The following is a 25,626-nucleotide window of genomic DNA, read 5'->3' on the forward strand; positions in this document are numbered from 1 at the left end:
ATCTGTAGGAATAAAGAGATGTGCAGATCCCTCCATTTTATATTCAGTGTTCACACAGCTTGTGTTTTACTTTGTCTTCAAACAGGATACACTGGGGTTGTATGCCAAAGCTTTAGCACTGCTGTAAAAATTACATAATTTATTTTTTTTATTATATCAGTTTAAGAAATGTCAGGGTAAATTATTTATTTATTTATTTATTTATTTATTTACAGTAAAATAAATACAATCATGGTCTGCACTGAAAGTGAACACAAATCCCCAGAAATAAATTTTAAAAATATAAAGCACAATGTAATATGCAATGTATTGTACGTATACGTACGATGAGCCTTTAACATAACACATACAGTAATGTATGGGCCATATATATATATATATCCATTCAGATTGCAATAACCAATCACAGATTAGCCTTTCTGTCCATCTTTTACCTGTATTTTGGCATGCTTGGTGTCAGAAAGTTATGTTGGATCCAAAAGGATCCAAAAAGGCTAGGACCAAAAGTTATATTAGATCGGTTCCCACTGACCAATAGCGTTAGAGCTTACTGCCAACAGCTAGCCAATCAGAGCGCAGCATATGAAGGTTAGGAACTAGCTGACAGATACTGGTTGAAAGTCAACAACAGCAAAAAATCGTCTGCCAGCGATGTTTGCTAAGTTCACAGAGGAGGAATTTGTGGAAATATTGAACTCCAAGGATGCCAAAAACACTAAGAAGGTAGACAAGCACGCTACTGATGTTTTAGAAGCATTCACCACATCAGAATCAATCATATGTTGTTCACAACAAAATAAACTGATCTAATTTATCAATCAATCAATCAATCAATTTTTTTATATAGCGCCAAATCACAACAAACAGTTGCCCCAAGGCGCTTTACTTGACTCTTTGTTGTTTGCTTAATTTGGGAGGGGGGTGAAGAACATAACAATTGATGGATGGCAAGTCGTCCAACATAGAGAAATACTGGATAAAGAAAAGTTATATTGGACGATACCATGTAACTTAACTTTCTTGATTTTCCTTACATACCTGATGGGTTTATTCTTCACATCTGGATCCTTGGCAGTGACGACACCAACTAACGCTCCAACTTTGATATCCTCCTGCACTTCCATAATAGTGCCCTCTGCTGGTTGAAAGATGGGTGGCTCATCAGTGTCTGACACACTGACCCGAAAAATAGTCTGGTCTCTAAAGGAGCCCAGGTCCACGAAGCGAGGGTCAACATGCTTATTTACTGCTTCCACCACAACATTGTGGGTGCGCTTGGTCTCAAAGTCCAGTGCCTGAAGAAAACAAAACTTTCTCAGTTAAATCTTAAAAAGTTATCTTGTATTTGAAATGGCATCAAATGCATGTAATATAGTGATTTCAGTCCATTATACTGCAATATCACATATATTTTAAAAGTCACAACCTGCAGAAACTATAATATTGGAAGGATGGTGAAAGTCATTTTACTTTGATGAATGATGCCACTAAGGAGAGGTTTGTTGTCACTGATTTCTTGTTGATTTGTTGAGTTGTTTGGTTTGATTGGTGATTTGTTTGGTTTTGCATAATATTCTTTGATTAAACATATATAAAACACCAGGTTGCTTGTCACAGAAGGGTTTATTACAAATGGGTTATTACAAATAACTGTACCTTCTTAATGGACACAACTGCCTCCTGTGTCTCTACATCAGTAGTAACTTTGAAGAGCTCCCCTCCCTCTTTGATCAGATAGCTCATGTCCGTGTTCTCTCCCATGTCTGCATCTGTAGCAATCACGCGGCCAACTGGGGTTCCCACGGCCGAACCCTCTGACACCAAAAACTGGTACATCTCTGCCACATGGTTTTGGACAGAAAACATAACAAAAAGTCAGTTTTGCAAAGTGACAGAATGACAAAAATATGAGGAGATCCTGTTTGTGTTTTTGGAGGAATAAAATCCTAAAACGCAACAGGAGGCAAAACTGGATAAACACACCAGTGGAAGCAAAATGTGAAAATACAGATGGGTGACTGTAGGTGGAACAAAGACAGTAGGAAGTGAGAATATTGGTGCGAGACAGATAAAGAGCAGAACACAAAGGGGGAAGCAGAGATTGAGAGAGAAGGACAGGAAAAAAAGGATGTAAAGAAAGGAAGTGATGGAAAAATAAAGGTCAGCATATGGCAAAAGTGCACGTGCAAACAATTTCTGGATAGACTGCCAGTGTGATCACAGCATTTACCTAAAAAAGAAATAGCTGTGGGGTCAGTGCACACCTTTGTTCTTGAACCACCCTTTCCATCTCCATCTGGGACACCATAGTGTTGTCATTTATGGAACAGATAGTGGTGGCTTTATAATAATTTAAAGTATAATTCCTTGTATAGTGTAATTCTACATACGGAAGGCAAATCAACACCATGTGTCCACTGATTAGCCCAAACCTCCCACCACAAGCACAAATGTTGATGGCTGTGTCTACACCGTGACCCTTCACTCCTACATCAGTGTGCCCCCCCACCCCACCTCCCCACAGTCGACTTCATTTCCCTTCAGATAATTGCATTCTTTTCTTACAAGTGCTGCAGAAAAACAATGGTGTCAGCCAGGTGGTAGCAATGAACAAAATCCAAAGCAACAATTACTACCATATGTTAAATCTATTTTTAAAAATTGCTGCTGTACTGAAGTATAAACGGTTCTTAAAACATTTTGTATGAGATGCAGTTCGTGTTAAGGCAACACTATGTATTACAAATACACTTCCTTCATCTAAGGGTAAATTTATCGTCATATTTGATTTTTTAATTTATTAAAATTTTATTTATTCACAAATAAGTTAATTTATTGTATTAATTCCACACTGACAACATAAGATTGGCAGCACTGAGCTTGCAGCCCCTCATGTTTCTACAGGCCAAGCAAAAAATACCCCAGAACTGTCCATTGCAATTTTAACTACAGCATTGTAACATGGAGTTGATTCAGGAACGACATCCGGTGTAAAACATTTGCCAGATCAACATCAGATCTGCTATGGTGTCTCCAAGTGAAGACAAGGGAGAAGTCGAAGGGACTTATTATTGTACTATAAGCAATATTTGTTTGTGGAGCCTGTACCTGCCCTTAAAGGGTTTAAAGCCCTGGTCACACGGCACTAATGAAGGACAACAAAGCCCAAAATGAAAGAAATCTAGACTTTTGTTGACTTATGGAGGCATCATTTAACCTTCGTTCAGTTTCGTTCCTGCAGCTGGCGCTTCGTCAAATTTTTAAACTGTTGAAAAATTTGAATGAATACCAAAGACAACCTCAGTTCATCCGTATTTCGTTTTACTTTTGTTCTTGATGGTTTCTTAGCATTTGCTTAGTTTTCCTAACGTTAGCGTTTCATTTGACTTTTGTCCAACTTCGTTCAACCTCCCAAGTCTGACGTATTGAATGAAGGTTGACAAACACACCAATATCTGAATGAATCAATAGCAAAAGCTTGGACGAGCAGAACAAAACAACCTTCGTCGGCTGATGCCATGGGCTCATCAAAGGTACTCATCAGGACAAGTACTATCACAGATAAAGTATACAACAAGGTACAGACATGCCACAAGAACTCAGAATGTGAAGACAAACAAAACTGGTTGTTGTGAAGACAAACAAAATCTCATGCTTGCAAGTACTGCAGAAATTAGGACGCTCGGTTTAATACCCACTTTCAGTCACGTCAATGTGAATGTTTCGTTTTGATTTTGTTTAAAGCATCGAGGTCAACGTTCACTTAGTTTTTCTTTTGTTAGTTTTGGTTTTGTTTCGTTTGTTTTGTTCAAACCTTCGTTGACATTTTGTTTGAAGTTCTGCTTGAGTTTGCTTGATTCACAGGCTTTTTGGTGATGGGAAAAGTGCAGGATCGTTCATCCACCTTTTCTGGACGATTTTTTACATTTTATCCTTTGTCCAGCTACCACCGTTGCCGTGTGACCGGGGCATTTGTCAATGTCAATGGTGGCCAAAGGTCAAAATTTTGAATTTCCACTCTGGATTGCGTCAGACTTGGCACAAATATGACACTATGCTTGTTTTTTTATGTTGTTTTTACTTGCCCAGGTGGCGCTAATTCAAACTTACTATGTGTCAATGTCTTCTCATGGAATGGTTCTTATGATACTAAACAAAAAGATACACACAACATTTCATCCATAATTCTATGAATATGTGTGTGCATGCTCAACAGACATTCCTCATGTTGCATTCAGAACCTAGGGTTACAGTAAGTTTCAGAGAAATATTTATGGGGGCCATTATTGTAGCAAAAGTATTTGCAAATGCGTATTTTGATCTGTGTGTGTGTGTAAACAGATCCACAAATGCGTATAGCAATCTGTGTGTACAAAAGTATTTACAAATGCGTATTTTGATCTGTTTGTGCAAACAGAGCCACAAATGAGTATAGCAATCTGTGTGTGCGTATTTTGATCTCTGTGTGTAAACAGATCCAGAAATGCGTAAAAAAAAAATCTGTGAGTGTGTGTGTATAAACACATCCAAAAATGCGTAAAAAAAATCTGTGCATGTATATCTGTATGTCTGTGAAAATCAGGCCACTCGATTAGATGTGTTTTTACACGTGACTTTTGCTACAGTTCTGCCATGTTATGCTGCATTTACACATAACGACGACAAGTCACGAATGCCACGACGTACACATTCTTGGCCACTGATCACGAATGTGATGATTCGGGGCAGAGGCGTCAGGTGTCCTCAGGAACTGCTGCAACCTGTTACCACACGTTACAATTAATGGCACATGTTGCCAGAGAATTATCAGGAACCATTACGCCCAGTCAAGAATAGTGTTCCGCATTGTTACGCACTATTGCGCGTAACAGCGCATCGCTAAGTTCTGTCATGGTGTGAACGAGGTGAATTGTCAGACAGAGCCAGATGTGTGGCTTCATGCGGCTCTCGTCTGGCGCATTTTCCCAAACATCAGGCACATGCAGCAGGTGGAACACCTGCAGGAGCGCGCTGAAGAGCACTGAAATTTGACTTTTAGCCGACTTGGTGTCAGCAATCAAACTGAATGTAGTGCAGCAGGGTTTAATTGTGCGCACGCTTCTTCCTCCGCCGGATTGGAGGAGGTGCAGAGATGTCGGGCAGCACATGAGTCTCCTCTCGCTCCTCTGGTTGCTCAGACTCATCCTCGGTTACAACAGCAGGTGGAACACCTGCAGGAGCGTCCTGAAGAGCTTCAGCAGGAACTGTGGACCGACATTTGGAGCCGAGTTTAATTGTGAGCACATGACAGAAAACTGATTTGTCGTGGCGCGCAGTGAAATGTGACACCGCATTACAGGTCGTGTCAAAACTTGACAGTTTCCGTGTCACTTCATAATAACGCGTGACAGTTTGGGCTCCAAGAACCATCACAGGAACCACTACGAACGTTGAGTTTGGGCTCCAAGAACCATCACAGGAACCACTACGAACGTTGTCACGTTCAATTAAGGATCAATACTCATCAAGACGGATCAATACGCTCAGTTGCGACCTCCACGACGTGAGACAAAATGAGGGTGGTGTGTGACATTCGTGGAAGATTTTTTGACATGCAAAAACATGCTCCAGGAATATCAAGAATATCACGCACCAACACGCACTATTAAGAAACCTACGAGGTCTATTAGAAAAGTATCCGACCTTATTATTTTTTTCAAAAACCATATGGATTTGAATCACGTGTGATTGCGTCAGACAAGCTTGAACCTTCATGCGCATGCGTGAGTTTTTTCACGCCTGACGGTTCGTCATTCACCTGTGAGCAGGCTTTGAGTGAGGAGTGGTCCAGCCCCCTCGTCGTTGTTTCATTGCCAGGAAATGGCGGAATGATTTGGGCTTTTTTTCCATCGGAATTTTTTCAGAAACTGTTAGAGACTGGCAGCTGGAAACCATTAGAAAAATTTATCTGGCTTTCGGTGAAAATGTTACGGGCTTGGTAGAGAATAAGGAGTGTTACTGTCGCTTTAAGGATGGCCCCCCACAATGGAGGTGGTTTTGTCTCGCTCCAGTAGCGAATCCATCGTGACGTGCGAAGCCTCCGCTCGGCTTTCCATGACAAAATCTCTTGTTAAAAGTGAAATCTGCCGGAAAATGGTTGATGTCTAGCTCTTGTGATAACCAGAGAAATTGCACACGATGGTCATGGATCCATACAGCCATCTGTTTAGAAATTAAATGGTCGCTCAGCCTGTCGATGGCGGCTTCGGAGCGCGGCGCACCACCAGTCGCTCTGGGCCGTCCTACAGTAACACTCCGTAATCTCTTTGAAGCCCATAAAATTTTCACCAAAAACCATCTGAATTTCTCGAATGGTGTCCACTTTGATGTCCCTCACAGTTTCTGAAAAAATTTTGATCAAGCAAAGCGGCAGTCTCTGAGCCATTCCTAAACAATGAAAAAAACGACGAGAGGGGTGGACCATTCTTCAACCAAAGCCTGCTCACAGGCGAATGACGCAACCGACAGGCGTGAAAAAACTCACGCATGCGCACGAAGGTTCAAGCTTGGCTGACGCAATCACACGTGATTCAAATCCATATGGTTTTTGAAAAAAATAATAAGGTCGGATACTTTTCTAATAGACCTCATATTCAGATGCGTTAAGTCACATTAAGAATGTCAGGAATGTGTCACGAATGACAGAAAAATGACATTTGTAATGTGTCTTGGTTATGTGTAAACGCACCTTGAGATCTGTAAATGTGTGCAGCGATTTGTGTGTGGAGACTTGTCTGTGTGCCTCCACCAGAGGGCGCAAGCACCAATGACATCACTCATCGCTGTTGTTTTAAGCCTGGCTGGTCCCTCAAAGAGATCAAAATACACATTTGCAGATACATTTCCTACAATAATGGCCCCATAAATGTCCAAAAAGACAAATGTCGGGCTGGAAAAGACGAGACAATTTTCTAAGTTAACGATGCAACAGTGTGTAGTTTATGCTGGACACACAGCATAAGTAACAAACAGCTTTGTTTCTGCTCCAAAACCATCCACCAATCACAGACGGGGACTCACACAGTTTAATTTGCATGCAGTAACTATAAATGGGTGGTTACACTGGTCTACATATATTTAGAAGTTGTCTGCTTCAGAAATAAAATGTACTATTTATTATGGACTTTGGCGTGTTGAATTCAAATCTGACAATAACAATGGTTAAATGGGTACTGTTTCCAAGATATAGGTTTTACATTTTGCATCTACATAATTATATAGTGTTAACAGTAATGTTTTCATGAAAAATCATAATGTAACACTTTAAAAATCAGCAAAAAGGTTATATATTAATCCTTAGTATCACACTAGTAGCATTTCTTAAAAGTACAGCCAATCAATAATTTCAAACAACAATTTCATTCTCCATGGCCCAAAATGAGTAAAGTTTGACAATCTTTATTTCAGAAGCATTTTGGCTGTAGACCAGTGTTATTGGAGCCAAAACCTCATTTGTTTCATTAAATGCAAATTGCATATATGTACAGAGTCAGCGTGAATCTGTCTATTTTGCTTTTACCAAAAAAAAAAAAAAAACCCTCAATCAATCAACAGTATGTTGACTTTGAAAATTGTCTCGTCTTTTCCAGCCTGACATTTGTCTTTTGGACATTTATAGGGCCATTATTGTAGGAAAAGTATTTGCAAATGTGTATTTTGATCTCCTCGAGGGACCAGCCAGGCTTAAAACGACAGAGATGAGTGATGTCATTGGTGCTTGCGCCCTCTGGTGGAGGCACACAGACAGGTCTCCACACACACACACACACACACACACACACACACACACACACACACACACACACACACACACACACACACACACACACACACACACACACACAAATCGTTGCAGACATTTACAGGTGTAACATAGCAGAACTGGAGCAAACGTCACGTATAAGAACACATCCAATCGAGTGGCCCGATTTTCACAGACGCATGGATACACGCACATATTTTTTTTACGCATTTGTGGATGTGTTTACACACACACAGATCAAAATAAGCATTTGCAAATACTTTTGCATGCACACAGATTTCTATACGCATTTGTGGATCTGTTTACACACACACAGATCAAAATACGAATTTGCAAATACTTCTGCGCGCACAGATTGCTATACACATTTGTGGATCTGTTTACATACACACAGATCAAAATAAGCATTTGCAAATACTTTTGCTACAATAATGGCCCCATAAATATTGCCCATTTTTGAGTGGTCAGAAGAGATGTTACTTTTTTATCTTTATCATGTAATGGCAGACTTACAGCTGATGATTACATGCATTATTTACAAATTATTTTGCATTACTTTTCATACATTTAACTCTGAATGCTGAATGAGAACAGCCTGTACGTAAATGATGGTTGACCCTGGAATTGATGCAAAAGGGTTCACGTTGCGAAAGGTCAAGATCTTTAGGGTCAACGTCAAGGGATTTGATTTTGATCCCTGTGGCCCAACCTCACCACATATACAGTCATGCTCATAAAAAGTAAGTCCCTTCGGCTGCTCCCTTGTTTGCACTCGGGGTCGCCACAGCAAATCAAAGGTGGATCTGCATGTTGAATAGGCACAGGTTTTACGCCGGATGCCCTTCCTGACGCAACTCCACATTACATGGAGAAATGTGGCAGGGGTGGGATTTCAACCCGGAACCTTCTGCACTGGAACCAAGCAAATTAACCACTTGGCCACCACCCCTGCTTCACATTCATGCTCATGAGTTTACATTTTTTTGGCCAGTGTTCAGAGAATATGAATGATAACACAGAAACGTTTTTGTTACTCATGGTTAGTCGTTGTGTGAAGTCATTTATTGTCAGACAACTATGTTTACGCTTTTAAAATCATAATAACAACAGAAACTACCAAAATGACCCTGATCAAAAGTTTACATACCCCAGTTCCTAATACCGTGTATTACCCCCTTTAACATCAATGACAAACTGGAGTCTTTTGTGGTAGTTGTGGACGAGGCTCTTTATTTCCTCTGATGGTAAAGCTGCCCATTCTTCTTGCAAAATAGCCTCCAGTTCCTGTAAATTCCTAGGCTGTCTTGCAGGAACTGCATGTTTGAGATCTCCCAGTGTGGCTCAATAAGGTCAAGAGACTGAGATGGGCACTCCAGAGCCTTCACTTTATTCTGCTGTGGCCAATAACAAGTCTTGGCCTTGTGTTTTGGATCGTTATCATGTCGGAATGTCTAAATACGTCCCATGAGCAGCTTCCCAGCTGATGAGTGAAAATTTTCCAACAGTATTTTCTGATAACATGCTGAATACATCCTACAATCAATTTTGACCAAGTTTCCTGTGCCTTTGTAGCTCATACGTCCCCAAAATATCAGTGATCAAGCTCTGTGTTTCACAGTAGGAATGGTGCACCTTTCATCAAAGGCCTTGTTGACTCCACTCAAATATAACATTTATTGCTGTGGCTAAAAAATTAAATTTTGGTCTCATCAGTCCAAATGACTTTGTCCTCTGTGCTGTTTGGCATATTGCAACTGGGACATTAGCGTAGTTGCATCTTGAAAAATTTTCCTGACAACTGTTGCTGAAATTTTTGTTAGTCTACCTGACGATGCTTTGGTTTCCCTCATTTTCCACTTGTTTACAGTTTGAACACTGCTAATTGGCAGTCTCAGTCCCTTGGAAATCTTTTTATATCCCTTTACAGTTTTATACATTTCAATTCCCCTTTCCAACAACTCTTTGATAATTCTATTAGTTTTCCTATAACTCAGAAACCAGAAAAATCAGTGCAGCACTGGATGAACGATGCAAGGGTCTGTCAGGAGCCCAGAAACTCACTGTCCTTGTATACAGACATATTGGTTACAAACAAACAGATCACAGGAGAGGATGGTTAACTTTAGTAGCCTTCAAATATGTTTGTTTCAACTTGTGTGCATGTTATCACTCTGAAATCACCAGGGTATGTAAACTTTTGATCAGGGTCATTTGGTTAGTTTCTGCTATTATGCAGTGACTAAAAGGGAAAACACGGTTGTTTGACAAGAAATGGCTTCACACAACCACTAACCATGAGTGAAAAAAAGTTTTAGTGTTATTATTCATATTCTGTCAGGGTATGTAAACGTATGAGCACAACTGTGCTCTATGTAGGTGTATTGTGGGATTACCTCTGCAATATCAGCCAAAAATCCTTGTTTTTGTCATTGGGGTCAGTGGTCGATTTCTATCAGGCAGTGAATTGTGTTTTTTAAGAGGCATTTCTATCCAAAACAAGGACTTATTTTTATGGGTGAAATCTTTTTATTCCACCGAATCTTTAACCCATATTTGTGTGAAGTTGAAGGAAACAAGGTATCTAAAAGCTCAGCATTGTTTTGAACAAGTCACTTTAGCCTTAAGGGCACCAACTGCATCACTCATCTAGGTAGCACACAATTTGCTCCATCATTTAAGCTGCAGCTGCCCCTGATCAAGGCAATAAAAATATGTAAATTTAAAAAGTATTTGAGTTAAACTTTTGTAGATGTGTTAAAACTGCAATTTTAAAATGAAAGAATAAACTGATGAAGTCTTAGAAGAGTCTCTACAGTCTATATTAAGGAGTTAATAAGATCAATGTTACATTTAGGTGAAGCCACATTTATCCCAAGATGCAAACTATGTTAAAACATGAAAGTCTTTAGATGTAGAATATGTCACCTTGCTTTGCTTCTTATTTATGTATCTGAATTCCTAACTGTATCTGTTTCTCACACCACCGAATAGAAATACTTTAATCCTACAGGGTTTATCCCTCTGACTGGGTAAATATGATTTACTGGGATGAAAAAAGGATTTGTACAGAAATCAGAAAAGGTGCATGGAGATGTATCAAATTTAATCAAGGAGACTGTCAGATGCTGTTCCAGCAGATCTATCTAAAGTAATAGTGTTATGCTATAGTAATGGTGTTATGCTATAACCCTCAAAAGAGAATGTTAGAGGATTAGTAGCTTTTTTCATTTATTTCACCAACATTATTTTGACATTACAACTAGAAGGGCACTTAAAAGGCACATTGCTCTACCAACCCCACAAAAATAGATATTTATGGTATTGCATGTTGGATTAACTTTATAACATCATACAGGCTTAACTCCAGGATTGTTAGATGGCTGTATTTGCAGACATTTTGGGAGTCAGATTTTCACTCAAGACCAAAATGAAATTAATCAGTGCATTATTAATTCACAAACACCATCACACACTCAAAAAACTGACACACTGGATGAACTCAATTCAGTTATGAGCAGGATTTCCATCTAATAAATATATGTAGCCCCAACTCAAATAAAGCACATCCATGCAAGATAATTTAATTTAAATTAGTTGGGACTACATATATTTATTATATGGAAACCCTGTCCATAATTGAATTGAGTTCATCCAATGAGTCATTTGTTTGTGTGCAGGTTAACAGTTCTGCTCGTTCTATAAGATCCAGCCCTTCTTGTACAGTCAACTGGTAATCACTCAGTGGGCAGCAGTGCCAACTGGGGCTATGAGGCTAAGGCAAGTGATAAACTGTATAATCTGCCCTTTTTAAAAACAAGTTTTTAAAAGTTTATCTATATTTAGTGAGGATTTAATGTGTGGGGGAACACTTTCTATGCTGTTTTACTACCAGTTGTTTGTGATTGCCCCGTGCCATTGCATTAATAAACCAGTTGGCACATGAAACTCTGTGTTCTAAATCAGTAGTGTGCTGGTTAATTTTGTTTTGGTCCTGACTGAAAAAAAAAAAAAAATCCCAGCGTTTCCCTTTAAACTTAGTTTTTTCTTGATGAATTCATCAAGCAAAACTGACTGTTTTTCCTTTATAAGAGACTTTTCCTATATGATGTCATAAGACAAAAATGTTGGGACCACGTTAGATTTAATTGCTTCTTTCTTGCCTCATGTCCCATTCCTTATAACTAAATGTCATGAAGATCAGTCCAGAGGTTTTTGAGGAATCTTGCAAACAGTAAGACAAACAAACCAACAAAAGTTACAAACAACAACAACAAAACAATGTAAACACAACTATCCGAGGTAATTAGTGCACAATTAATGCATAATCTCCTTTTTTGAGACTGACATAAAATGGTGGAATCTCATTTGAAAACTACAAATCTGCACATTTGATGTGTTACTTGAGGGTTGAGGATTTGATTGGCACATAATTTTAAGCTCTGTGATTTTCTCTGACAGTGTGCAGCCCATCAGCTGTGGTTTCCGATGCCACCTTTACTGGTCTGCAGGTTGAACACAAGTCCGCATGACTCTTGCATTGCTCGTTATTTTCTTCTCCTCTTCTGCCTCTTACACGCCACCTCATTTTCACATTCCCCTTTTCCTCGTGTTCCTCATTCTCGCATTCCACCTGTTTCTCAGAATCTTTGCCTGACAAAAAGGAATGTGCAGTAGATACTCACTCTGCGGGAAGCGTGGTGGGTTGTCATTAACGTCTGTGATCACTATGGTCACTGTGGTTGAACCGGAGAGGCCACCCATTTGTCCTGCCATGTCTGTTGCCTTGACAACTAACTCATAACGGTCCTGTGTCTCACGATCCAAGTCAGCCACTGCTGTCATGATGATGCCTAATGATTGAGAGATTGAAACAGAGGAAAGGAGATAAGTAAGTAAGCAAGCAGAGAGGTTACATTAGAGGTTAGTATTACTAAATGTATTCCCCGTCTCAATTTGAACATCGACTTCTGCTAAGCACTGTATTATGGAAGCACAAGTGCAGCACATTGCATTTCACATCCACAGACAGGCTGGATGGAGGAGATTGTGTCGCATTTTGTGCCTCTGTGTATATAGCAGTTTATGGTTCAGCTGTATTAAAATGAATAATATATAGGGGCGGAATGAAGGCAGGCCTCAGCCACACTAACTGCATTATAACTCTTCCATAGTGGGTAAAAAGGAAGATAAAGTAAGTACAACACAGGCCCTGAGGCCCACTGGGCTGGTGCTTACCCCGAGATATGGTAGCATGGAGCAGATGAGAGTCTATGACTCCCCCTGGACTCTAGTCCATCACTGGTTACTTTCCTGGCCTAAGCCTGTACCATTCAGAGCTGGATGGACTGAAACAATGCAAATGTGTCTTTTTCAGGGACACAGAAAGACATGTCTAGAGCATGTGCTTTTGTTTTAAAGGAGTTGGAATACACATATACAGTCTTCAGTTAGACTCCCAGTGTCAACTTCACACTACCTATGGTGGGTAACATGGTACTTACAACCTGGGAAGTGGATTTCCAAAAAGGAGTTAAAGTACATGAAACAATGTATATTAATAAGATACAAACTTTGTTCATGGTTTGGAAGGTGCTATTTCAGGAACACACTGTTTATGAATATATATATATACACACACACACACACACATATATATATATATATATATATATATATATATATATATATATATATATATATATATATATATATATATATATATATATATAGCATATATATATGCTAGTGTGTTGCCCATGAGGCAATGCACTATAAAATAGGTACCTGACATTTTTCAAAGGTGGCAATAAATTATGCAAAGTTTCTATAATGAGTCTGAATGGCGTGTGAGTCCAGAATGATTTTAGACCATTAGACCTCAACAGTTTTTAGAAAAAAGACTAAAATCTTTTATTTCCAGTTAATCACATCATTTTATAGTGTTAATTTACTTTCTTAATATCATTTATAAATGGTTTAGGTTCTTGTTATTATGTACAAACTTTAATTATTATCATTATTGTTATCAGTAAATTTATTTTGATTTTAATTTATTATTACTTCTATTTTGTCTATTTTGTCTTTTGATTTTTAAATGGACCACAATGGGAGTATTTTCACTTTCTCGTGTCATCCATGTATTTTTAACATATTTACAATTATATTATGTACTTACATTGAATTAAATCATGCATGCATGCATGCACACATGTTTTTGATATATACTGTAGATGACTTACCACCCCCTGCTGGACTGGCCTGTGAGTCTAGGATGTAAATATTAATGTCCATTGTTCAGTGTTGTTAGCTAATATCTGTAGTTCCTCTAAACATATTAGTCCTATCAACATTGCATTTTAGTGGGATTCATCCTTGGTCCAAAATACATAAGCATAACAAGTGGCAAATGTCAGTTCTCCCTAGTTTGTCCGTGGTCACAATTGCACACACGCACACTTTTATTTTTACACACCGACAAACAGGGATGGTGGTGGCAGCCATTAAATGCAGTATCCGTCCCACTCATAGTAACGGCAACATGACACCTAACTAAACTGACTCAACCAATTGTACTACAAAAACACAATAAATCAATAACTCTAACAACACTGTTAAACTACACTCAACAGAAATATAAACGCAACACTGTTGGTTTTGCTCCCATTTTGTATGAGATGAACTCAAAGATCTAAAACTTTTTCCACATACACAATATCACAATTTCCCTCAAATGTTGTTCACAAACCAGTCTAAATCTGTGATAGTGAGCACTTCTTCTATGCTGAGATAATCTATCCCACCTCACAGGTACAAGGTACAAGGTACACAATAAAAGGCCACTCTGAAAGGTGCAGTTTTGTTTTATTGGGGGGGATACCAGTCAGTATCTGGTGTGACCACCATTTGCCTCATGCAGTGCAACACATCTCCTTCGCATAGAGTTGATCAGGTTGTCAATTGTGGCCTGTGGAATGTTGGTCCACTCCTCTTCAATGGCTGTGCGAAGTTGCTGGATATTGGCAGGAACTGGTACACGCTGTCGTATACTCCAGTCCAGAGCATCCCAAACATGATCAATGGGTGACATATCCGGTGAGTATGCTGGCCATGCAAGAACTGGGACATTTTCAGCTTCCAAGAATTGTGTACAGATCCTTGCAACATGGGGCCGTGCATTATCCTGCTGCAACATGAGGTGATGTTCTTGGATGTATGGCACAACAATGGGCCTCAGGATCTCGTCACGGTATCTCTGTGCATTCAAAATGCCATCAATAAAATGCACCTGTGTTCTTCATCCATAACAGATGCCTGCCCATACCATAACCTCACCGCCACCATGGGCCACTCGATCCACAACATTGACATCAGAAAACCACTCAGCCACACGATGCCACACACGCTGTCTGCCATCTGCCCTGGACAGTGTGAACCGGGATTCATCCATGAAGAGAACACCTCTCTAACATGCCAAATGCCAGCGAATGTGAGCATTTGCCCACTCAAGTCGGTTACGACGACGAACTGGAGTCAGGTCGAGACCCCGATGAGGACGATGAGCATGCAGATGAGCTTCCCTGAGACGGTTTCTGACAGTTTGTGCAGAAATTCTTTGGTTATGCAAACCGATTGTTTCAGCAGCTGTCCAAGTGGCTGGTCTCAGACGATCTTGGAGGTGAACATGCTGGATGTGGAGGTCCTGGGCTGGTGTGGTTACACATGGTCTGCGGTTGTGAGGCTGGTTGGAAGTACTGCCAAATTCTCTGAAACGCCATTGGAGATGGCTTATGGTAGAGAAATGAACATTCAATACACGAGCAACAGCTCTGGTTGACATTCCTGCTGTCAGCATGCCAATTGCACGCTCCCTCAAATCTTGCGACATCTGTGGCATTGTGCTGTGTGATAAAACTGCACCTTTCAGAGTGGCCTTTTATTGTGGACAGTCTAAGGCACACCTGTGCACTAATCATGGTGTCTAATCAGCATCTTGGTATGGCACACCTGTGAGGTGGGATGGATTATCTCAGCAAAGGAGAAGTGCTCACTATCACAGATTTAGACTGGTTTGTGAACAATATTTGAGGGAAATGGTGATATTGTGTATGTGGAAAAAGTTTTAGATCTTTGAGTTCATCTCATACAAAATGGGAGCAAAACCAAAAGTGTTGCGTTTATATTTTTGTTGAGTGTAACATGAACCACATTAACAACATTTAAAACCCCACACTCCCATGGTGCATTACTATGGGCCCCATCACAATAGTGTGCATGAAGCAGGAATTGTGTGCAAAATGTGTAAAATCGTCCCTGCCTTGAAGGCCTCATACACCTGTTGCTACAACTACTCACACATACCAGCGGCTGAAAGACAGTGTGCGCTGTGCAAGCCTATTGATCCCTCTCTCGGCAGGTGTCGGCCAACTTCCAGGTGACACACATGAACACCTAACACCGCTTGCATGGTACTTAGAAAATGTTGTGGCCATTTGCAGCATTAACACAACAGTCTGCAGACAGTCATTGTTGTGCTGGCAGTGACATTTGTCGAAGTGAGTGTGGCTTTGGTGTGTGTGCTAAACTGACAGCAGGTGTGGCTGCGGACAGAAGCAGCCGTGGAGGTCTGTTGATCTGGACATCCCAGCTGGACAACAGGTACTGTGTTTGGACAGACATGAACTAACAACTGCCCACTGTGATGCATGTGTGTTTGCTTGTTGCCCTTATGTGGACATAAATAAGATAAGACTTTATTGATCTCACAGTGGAGAAATTCACATGTTACGTCAGCTCTTAAAAACACACAAGATGGGTGCGAGTAGAAGAAAATGTGCATCAAACAGCGTGTGCAAGGATAAGCAATAATAATGCTTGTTGTGACATGCTCACCTCGTCCACAATTTCTCGGATAGTCACATGACTGAAAAGCCACCGAAAACCGTCTGAATCTTCTGAATGGTGCAAGATCTGGGCATGTCAGGGCATGTCCTGTGAGGCTTCATCACGGAGGCGCTGTTGCTGCACCATCAGCTTCGTGCCAATGAATTTCGCCGCCACTCTTTTCATGGCAAAATCTTCTTTCGCAGCGGAATGTGCCGAAAAAGTGCTGATGTCCACCTCTTCCCCAATTTCTCGGATAATTACACGACGGTCCCACATCTCCACAGCGTTCACTTTGGAAATGATCTCGTCATTTCAGCATGGTGATGGCCGACCAGAGCGCGGCAAACTCTCCACCGTTGTGCGGATGTCTTTAAACCGGTTGTACCTCTCCTTAATCTGTGTGATGCCCAGAGGATCGTCACCAAAAGCCGTCTGAATAATCCGAATGGTTTCCACCTGGCTGTGGTCCACTTTCTGGCAAAATCTGATGAAGTCGCGCTGCTAATGTTGTTCTGCCATTTCCTTGCAAAGAAAAAACGACGAGAGACTATACCCATCCTCACTCAAAGGCTGCTTACAAGCAAATGAGGCAACCGACAGGCGTGAAAAAAATCACGCATGTGCACGAAGGTTCAAGGTTGGCTCATGCAAGCACACGTGATTCAAATCCATCAGGTTTTGAAAAAAATAAAAAGGTCCGATACTTTTCTAATAGACCTCGTATATATATATATATATATATATATATATATATATATATATATAAGTACATATGCAAGTAAATAAAAACATATATCGCCGTGGCATGTGCATGCTGCAGCCCATTGACAGGCTACCCCACCAGATTGAAACGGACCATCAGATCAGAACATGCAGCTGGCAATTTAACTGTCACGTGACCCACGTGAGCTCTGCTCCACATGACGCAGTGTCTGTGCTGTGGCGCGCCATCCACAAGACACACGTGTCGGGCAGGACACGCACAAGGGTGTGACTGGATGCACCGAACCAGTAGATGTGGACATGATCAGAGCACACGGATCATATTTGTATTGCCCGCTTGATAAATGCGGTGTTTTTATATGGTGTGTGATTTTTTTTTTTTTTATAATACTTCCATGTCCTTCCTGATATAAGGCAGGTTCCCACAGCTTTCAAAGGACAGCTCTGTAGCTCAGTTTCTGACTGTCAATCAGAGCTTTTGGAAGGCGCTGGTTTGACTCCCGTGGGTGGTATGATTTTTTTTTTTTTGTTTTCCACATAAGCTGCACAATGTGGTCCCACAGGTACCAGCTGGTTTTTATTTTTTATTTATTCCATATAAGCGGCAGGATGTGGTTCCACAGGTGCCAGCTGGTTTTTATTTTTTGTTTATTCCACATAAGCGTGATGTGGGGCACCTCGCACTGCCTTCCTACTCGAAAGACACTGTCACATGCAAGAACTCTTGCACCGGGATCGTGCATGCATGCCTGCCTGTCGGGCAATGTTTCGTGGTGCGCTAATTCAAGATTATTGGCAATATAAGTTGTAAAAAATACACCACATTCTAAAAAACAAAAAACAGGACCATAAATTAAGATTTAATTTTCTGTCTAAAAAGGAGTAAGAGGAAGCAATGTACTAATCTGATCATCTGCAAAGGAATGGTCTATTTGAAGAGTATCAGTCAGGTTTTAGAATTCATCATAGTACAGAAACAGCATTAGTGAAGGTTACAAATGATCTTCTTATGGCCTCAGACAGTGGACTCATCTCTGTGCTTGTTCTGTTAGACCTCAGTGCTGCTTTTGATACTGTTGACCATAAAATTTTATTACAGAGATTAGAGCATGCCATAGGTATTAAAGGCACTGCACTGCGGTGGTTTGAATCATATTTATCTAATAGATTACAATTTGTTCATGTAAATGGGGACTCTTCTTCACAGACTAAGGTCAATTATGGAGTTCCACAAGGTTCTGTGCTAGGACCAATTTTATTCACTTTATACATGTTTCCCTTAGGCAGTATTATTAGACAGCACTGCTTACATTTTCATTGTTACACAGATGATACCCAGCTTTATCTATCCATGAAGCCAGAGGACACACACCAATTAGCTAAACTGCAGGATTGTCTTACAGACATAAAGACATGGATGACCTCTAATTTCCTGCTTTTAAACTCAGATGAAACTGAAGTTATTGTACTTGGCCCCACAAATCTTAGAAACATGGTGTCTTACCAGATCCTTACTCTGGATGGCATTACCCTGACCTCTAGTAATACTAATACTAATCTTGGAGTCATTTTTGATCAGGATATGTCATTTAATGCGCATATTAAACAAATATGTAGGACTGCTTTTTTGTATTTGCGCAATATCTCTAAAATTAGAAAGGTCTTGTCTCAGAGTGATGCTGAAAAACTAATTCATGCATTTATTTCCTCTAGGCTGGACTACTGTAATTCATTATTATCAGGTTGTCCTAAAGGTTCCCTGAAAAGCCTTCAGTTAATTCAAAATGCTGCAGCTAGAGTACTGACAGGGACTAGAAGGAGAGAGCATATCTCACCCATATTGGCCTCTCTTCATTCTAGAATAGAATTTAAAATTCTTCTTCTTACTTATAAGGTTTTGAATAATCAGGTCCCATCTTATCTTAGGGACCTCATAGTACTATATCACCCCAATAGAGCACTTCGCTCTCAGACTGCAGGCTTACTTGTAGTTCCTAGGGTTTGTAAGAGTAGAATGGGAGGCAGAGCCTTCAGCTTTCAGGCTTCTCTCCTCTCGAACCAGCTCCCAATTCAGATCAGGGAGACAGACACCCTCTCTTCTTTTAAGATTAGGCTTAAAACTTTCCTTTTTGCTAAAGCTTATAGTTAGGGCTGGATCAGGTGACCCTGAACCATCCCTTATAGACTTAGACTGCTGGGGGGTTCCCATGATGCACTGAGTGTTTCTTTCTCTTTTTGCTCTGTATGCACCACTCTGCATTTAATCATTAGTGATTGATCTCTGCTCCCCTCCACAGCATGTCTTTTTCCTGGTTCTCTCCCTCAGCCCCAACCAGTCCCAGCAGAGGACTGCCCCTCCCTGAGCCTGGTTCTGCTGGAGGTTTCTTCCTGTTAAAAGGGAGTTTTTCCTTCCCACTGTTGCCAAGTGGTTGCTCACAGGGGGTCGTTTTGACCGTTGGGGTTTTTCCGTAATTATTGTATGGCCTTGCCGATTTAATCTTACAAAATGTTATCCAATAATTACATAACCCACTCACTGTCCTACCATCCATCCCTCACTAAACCACTGAATTCCTCTTCTTAATAAACATCACTTCATACTTCATTATCATTTATAATTATCATTATTAGTGTGCTTTACGTACCCCTTCTTCATCTCTGCAACTCTCCAAAATAAGGGCCCCTTCACACATAGTGCGAATGCATACAACTCATGCCAACTCACGGCGGTAGAGCTCATATGAGCGCACCACGAAACATTGTGCCGGGGGCAGACATGCACGATGCCAGTGTGACAGTTTGTGCATGTGACGGTGTCTTTCGAACACTGCTCGTACTGTGTTCCATGGGACGAGGTGCACCACATCGTGCCGCTGAAGTGGAGGCAAATAAAGTGGAGGCAAATAAAAAAAACAGCTGTATAATTAGTAAATATCACGGGGTTGATATAAATAATACATAAAAGGGATGCAATACAGAACCCCATGGTTAAATAACCCTGGTTAAAAAAAATACCAGTCATGGGATTTGAACCCACACACTCTGATTACCAGACGGAAACCACTCCACTACAATCACTGTGTTATAACAGGAATGTGAAATGCTAAAATCAACAAGCAGGTAAATGTATATTCTAAAAAAAGAAAAAAGCATTGTAGTAACTGACCAAATGGCATATTTATGCTGATACGTGACTGAAAGTGGTGTATTTGTCATCCTTTTGGGTTGTCCTGGTCCTGCAGCGCGCTGCTCACAGCCCGACATGCGTGTCCTGTCAGATGTGACATTCAGATCACCTGCTGCATGTCCAAATGGACTGACAGTCCATTTTTATGTTTTTATGTATTTCCACACAAGCACACACATGTGCCTGTCTGTCAAAACACAGGATGTGTGCTGCAGCTGTGATGTCCAGAACTGGAGATGTCTCAACAGCTGTGGGCAGCCAGCCATGCCCCCTGTCCTGTCAGCACACAGATCAAGATGTCACTCTGTGATCAGATGAGCGATGCCTCACCTGCGGGGAATGGGAGTAGTGAACCACATGTACACATGTGTTGGGGGGAGCGCGCGTGTAATGAGGGTTTTTGTAAAATATTATGATTTTTGACAAATGGATTTAAAACACTGAGTGGCCAATTTAACTGATTATTACCAATAAGAGCTGAAGTGACCAAACAAGGCAAACCATAAATTAATAATTTATTACTATCTTCTAAACACTAAAAAATAAAAAAATAAAATACAAAATCTCAAACTCTAATTAAAATACAAAACCTCCAGCACAAAAACCATGCAGTCAATAGGCGGGAACAGCCAGTCCAGGTCCAACCAAGCGTCCGCCAATCCGCAAACATCTTCCCAACTATCAACTTAGGGGGCTTGTCCTCCTTTCCTCCGATGTGGCACAACGTAGTCTTTCTTGCCAAGCAGGGTTCCTCCCCGGCTACTGCATGCAACACCTCCGCGTCACTCGTCTCTCCTCCTGGCATTCCTCTCCGTCACTTATCCTCCCGTGCACCTAACACACACACACCCAGGCCAACGAGCGCACGACCACTGTCCTCCTCCAAGGAAACTCCACTTTTTGTTGGAAACACCACTTCACAAACACATAAAGTGTACTTACAGACATGGCAGGGTTCTCCCCTGCTGCCACATATAATCCGCGTTGTGGTGTTTTCTCCGGTGCGAGCATTCAGCTGGAACTCGTGACGTCAATGTCGATACGACTCCTATTGTCTAGTCACTCCTTATACCGGCTGCTCTTTACACCTCCCGCCGCCGAATCCTTTTCTCTCCATGGAGTGCTTCTCCCTACCTCACACTACAGAGCCCCTCTTATCCACCACCTCACACACCCACTCCAGGTGAACTGATTGCAATTATCCAAGAGAGGTCAGGTGCGCCTGAGGTTACCATAACAACCACTAAGGAGCCAAACTCCAAAATCCAACCAACAAAAGAAATTCCCCCCAAGGCTGGATTACATCCCCCCCACACTTTATCATTGCCAGTCCCTGCAACACACACAAGAGACTAATCAGGATAACGGGAAGGCGGTCGGCCAAAATTTACGCGAGTGGAGCAACGAGGCACATCCTGGGGGGCATCCAACGGCCGCTGCTCAGGTACAGCTGGGAAGAACCCATACCAAACAGGAATTTCATGTCCCGAAACCTGGGGGGTCCATCCTCTAGCCGGTGACCCAGGCTCAACCTGGGGTGCGATGCACACTTTTAAAGCATTCCTGTGCACAGTCTGCTCGCGCCCCCCTTTCTCTGGGCGCACTCTATATACAACCCCGGTATTCCCTACACAGTCCAAAATTACATAGGGTTCAGGGTCCCACCAGGTACTTAACTTACCCCTCCCCTCACGACGTCTATTTTGTATCCACACACGCTCCCCAGGTACCAGAGGCAAGGCTTTAGCATTTTTATCAAACTGACATTTACGCTGGGAGGCCACAGTAGCTGCTTTCTGACGCGCTATATTGTAGGCCAACGCAAGTTTGCAGTGATGATCTTTCACCCACCCTGTCAAATCAAACAATAACTGCTCAGGACTTAACCCAAGACCCGCATCCACAGGAAGTCGTAAATGTCTGCCAAACATCAAAAACGAAGGGGCATAACCCGTCGCACTACGCACTGTATTATTATAAGCATGAACCAACTCTGGAATGTAATTTTGCCAACTACGCTGTCTCTCCTCTTCCAATGAATGGAGCATATTCAACAACGTTTGATTGAAACGCTCTACACCACCATTACCCCCGGGGTGATACGATGTTGTCCTGCTTTTACCTATCCCATACAACTCACAGAGTTGCCGCATTAAAGCAGACTCAAAATTCAGACCACGATCAGAGTGAAACCATGCAGGGCAACCAAACTGCTGTATTATATGCTTCCAAAGCATTTTAACCGTCGTTTGTGCAGACTGATCTAAAGTGGGAACTGCCCATGCAAAACGGGTAAATTGATCAGTTGCAACCAAAATATTTTGATATGTATCTGTTGGTCGGCCAAGGGTTAAAAAATCCAACCCAATAACCTCCAATGGGTAGGTGGCTCCAATTGAATTGAGTGGGGCTCTGGGCTCAACACGGCTCTTTTGGAGTCTACACACGACACACTTCTCATGAAATGCCCGTACCTCCCTTTCCATATCAGGCCAATAAAACTTTTGGCGAAGCTGAACAAGGGTCTTATCCACGCCGAGGTGAGCCCCAGCCTCGTGAATCTTCTGCTAAACTTCCTCACAACGGCAACCCGGACATACAATCTGACGATACTCCTCATGACTCCGTCCATCAATAAAGGTCCGATATAACACACCTTCTACCACTGTCAACTTTTTCCATTGCCGAAGTAATTTTTGGGCTGGGCCAGTAAGCGCTAAACGATGGGAGCGAGTTGGAACACTCCCCTCAACAACATATCCCTTAACAGCCTGGATATCTAAGTCCAAACTTTGAGCCTCTCCCCATCCATCCTCAGGCATTACCCCAACAACTGCACTAACCATTAACCCCTGGCCATGCCTCTCTGCTGACGCTATAACCCCTTTCGATGGAACAGGAAATTGGACAAAACATCAGCATTGACATTAGCTTTGCCTGAGCGATATCTCACTGTGTAATTAAATGAAGCTAGCTGTGCCACCCAACGTCGCTCCACTGCTCCAAGATGTGCTGTCTGCAAATGAGCCAAAAGGTTATTGTCTGTATAGACGATAAACTCTACTCCTGTTAAAAAATCTTTAAATTTTTCAGTCACGGCCCATTTCAAGGTCAACAGCTCAAGTTTAAACGAGCTGTAATTCGCATCATTCTGTTCACTTGGATGCAAACTCCTACTAGCATACGCTACAACACGTTCCTGGCCATCCTGAACCTGAGACAAAACAGCACCAAGTCCCTGGTTACTAGCATCAGTATACAAGATAAAAGGCTTATCATAATGAGCATATGCCAGAACAGGAGCCTGCGTTAAAGCCTTTTTAAGGACATCAAACGAGGCTTGACACACCGTAGTCCAATTTACCTTCTTGGACTGTGACTTCTTATCCACAGGAATACCTGTCAAAAGCCTATTCAGGGGCCGAGCTAATTTAGCAAACCCAGCAACAAATCGCCTATAGTATCCAGCTAACCCTAAAAATGCCCTGACCTGCTTAATAGTAGTCGGAACAGGCCAATCCAGGACAGCACAAACTTTTTCCGGATCAGGTCTCACCCCATATTGATCCACCACATGTCCTAGGAATGTTAACTCTCGCTGCAACAGCCTACACTTGTCTGGGCGCAATTTCAACCCATAACGCCACAACCGCTCAAACACCCGATCCAGGTGCTGAAGATGGGAGGAAAAATTAGGAGAAACGCATGCACACACATGTTGTGCGGGGAGCCGACACTCTGGCAAGCCATGTGCAACTTCACAGTCGTGGGGCACTTAGGCAAATTTCACTGCCAGCTTGACAGTGATTGTCTGCAGACTGTTTTTGTGATGATACTACGAATGGCCACACATTTTCTAAGTGCCAAATGAGCGGTGTTAGATGTTCGTGTGTCACCTGGAATTTGGCCAGCACCTGCGTGCCTGTGTTTCAGCCACTGGTGTGCGCAAATAGTTGTAGCAACAGATGTACAAGGCAGCTACGATTTTATACATTTTGCACATGATTCCTGCTTCATGCACACTTTATGCGCAAATTGAACAAATTTGCACTATGTGTGAAGGAGCCCTAATGCACCTATACATATTTTTTAAACAGTTCTTACATTGTTTGATTGTTTCCCTTTGCCCATTCATCAAAATCATGCTACAAATTGATATGCACATACTTTGAAGATTGAAGTGAAAATAATGCTGCTTCAAATTAAATATCCCGTTTAAGTTACAGTATATCTCTCCTCTCTGTGAACAGTATCCAAAAACAGTATCAGTATGTTGCCAGGAACCAACATATTCCTTGCTTGATGAATTGCTTGAAGAGTTTTAGATTCTGCTAGATTCATGAACTTCAAACATATTTGCAGTTCAGAGTGTTTCATACAAATAATAATAATAAAAAAATGAAATTTTCCAAAGATTTTCTGCCGGCTGTTCAGCTGGAACAGTGATTATTCTCTGATTTTGTCAAATGACACTTTCACAACTTGAGTTTATTGATTTGTTTCCATACCAGTGACTAAAATGTTATTATCCATTGATTCACTTTAGATGGGCTTGTTTTCACCTGTTGGTCATGTTTCTATGTTGACATGTGATCAAGTTCATGAAATGATACCCCATGTCCTGCCATACTAGTTGCTTGTACTGTAAAGTATATATTACATATTGGTGATAGTAAATCTTTTTATGATGAAATATCCCAGTTAAAAAACTGGTCAACCTCTGTACATGTAATTAACAAATACAGTTAAAAAACAGATTAAAAATAGTCCAATTATTTTCCCTTTGAAGATCCTGGATGCAGTTATTTTCCTTCATCACATCTTGACATTTGCATTGTGTCAAGTTTCATTCAAATCCATTAAGATGTCAGACTAAAATTATATTTCAATTTTTTCATGGTGCACTACCACTTTCACTGAAATACATTAAATGGCTTTGCAGGAGTTGCAATTTAGTCAAGATCTCACAGTATGATATGAGGTCTGTTAGAAAAGTATCTGACCTTTTTATTTTTTGCAAAAACCTGATGGA

General features: G+C 41.2%; 1 protein-coding gene across 1 annotated transcript in view; it reads right to left on the reverse strand.

The window, feature by feature from the left end:
- LOC117506558 (cadherin-22-like) overlaps positions 1 to 25,626 on the reverse strand; it is a 766,928-nt gene that overhangs the window by 210,245 nt on the left and 531,057 nt on the right. The window contains exons 6-8 of the mRNA XM_034166074.1: positions 12,484 to 12,651; positions 1,657 to 1,838; positions 1,039 to 1,295 (exon numbers count right to left, since the gene is read on the reverse strand). Coding sequence (XP_034021965.1) covers positions 1,039 to 1,295; positions 1,657 to 1,838; positions 12,484 to 12,651 — 607 coding nt within the window. The remainder of the gene's footprint in view (positions 1 to 1,038; positions 1,296 to 1,656; positions 1,839 to 12,483; positions 12,652 to 25,626) is intronic.

Source organism: Thalassophryne amazonica, chromosome 3 (genome assembly GCF_902500255.1).
Source record: "Thalassophryne amazonica chromosome 3, fThaAma1.1, whole genome shotgun sequence".
NCBI lineage: Eukaryota > Metazoa > Chordata > Actinopteri > Batrachoidiformes > Batrachoididae > Thalassophryne > Thalassophryne amazonica.